Raw genomic sequence first — 1,417 nt, 5'->3', positions numbered from 1 at the left:
TTTCTTTATATTTTATAACTGTATATATTCATTTGATATTTGGGGAAAATAGGGTGACCAATAGGAAAATAAGTCTTTTATTTCTCTTTTTTCTCCCCAACAGAAAAGAAGGAATTTAAGGACACATTGCCCATCCTATAATTTAAATAATTTATTTTTCTGATTTTTAGTTTTTAAAGATTATCACTGGCCAATTACCTTCAAGAATATTATTATTTGCAAATTTCACTAGCCCCTGAGAACTAGGAGTGAAAAAAGTCTTGTTTTTTCAACTTCTGTCTAGTTTTACCAGCTGTAAACTTATCACATGCAGAAAACCACTAAAACAGTAAACTCACTAAGCAGAACAATAGCTGTGTAGGTTTTCCTCGGCAGGATGGAGTAATGAAGTACTCAGCAGCTCAGCTCGGACTCCAAAGTCAGGCAGACCTGGGTTTGAATCCTGGCTACTTATAAGCTATGTGACCTTGGGCAAGTTATTAACCTCTATAAGTCTCCAGTTCTCATATTTAAAATGGGAACAATAATAATAATTCCTACCATTCTTGCCATTTCAAGAATTATAATAAAATTGCTTAGCACAGTGCCTTAATGATGTTTTCATAAAAGAACAGCTGCTATTATTAGTGCTCCACTTTGTGCTCCACTTTCTAAGAACGCCCAGGGAATGCAGGCAGACCTTATAAACTCTCTGAGGTTATGGTCTATGTCTTATTAATTGCTTACCACTGGACCCAGCACAGCACCTTGCTCACAGTAGGTGCTCTACAAATACGTGTTGAGGGGAATAAGAGATGAAGTTTGGGTTCAAACCCAGGCAGTCTCTGAGTCCAGAGTCCATATTTTCAGAGACTCAGCACATGGCCTCCCCTGGAGATTTGGTCTCTGTGGGTCTAGGAGGGAGCTGTCTATTACTATTTACAGCAAGGCCACAGACTATTCTAATGCACACATGCAGGTGAGAACTGCTAGACTCTAGTGCAAACACTGGAAGGTCAAATAATTTACCCAGGTTTACAAACAAGAGGGCATGCCTCTGATCTCAAGTCTAGTCAGTTGGTGACAATCACAATGAAATGTTTGACTGCACAAACTCAGTGGCCAACCCTGCCCTGAAGTTTGACTCTAACAGATTTGACAAATCTCCCGCTTTTGTTATTAAATTGTTACAGCAGTAAGATAGCATTGAATCCTGGCCTACTGATTAGCTATGTGATCTTGGGCAAGTTATTAAACCTCTTTAAGCTTCCAGACTTAAGTAAGTGAAACAGGACATGAAACTGGATTTGAACACCTCTTAAGAACAGTCTTCTCATCCATTGGTGGTGGAAGGAAATTGGTTCTGGCACCTTGCCTGCCTGGCATGCCGAGGCTGAAGGCCTGGCCCATGGCACTGAGAACATTGGCTCTGGCTGGG

General features: G+C 40.3%; 1 protein-coding gene across 1 annotated transcript in view; it reads right to left on the bottom strand.

Annotated features, from left to right (window-relative positions):
- The window catches only part of CUBN (cubilin), a 396,867-nt gene that overhangs the window by 347,418 nt on the left and 48,032 nt on the right, over positions 1 to 1,417 (bottom strand). The window contains 1 exon segment of the mRNA XM_004391280.1: positions 199 to 242. Within this exon segment, the coding sequence (XP_004391337.1) occupies positions 199 to 242 (44 nt within the window).

This window comes from Trichechus manatus, unplaced genomic scaffold, assembly GCF_000243295.1.
Source record: "Trichechus manatus latirostris isolate Lorelei unplaced genomic scaffold, TriManLat1.0 scaffold00075, whole genome shotgun sequence".
Classification (NCBI taxonomy): Eukaryota; Metazoa; Chordata; class Mammalia; order Sirenia; family Trichechidae; genus Trichechus; species Trichechus manatus.
This window is presented reverse-complemented; position numbering and strand designations above follow the sequence as displayed.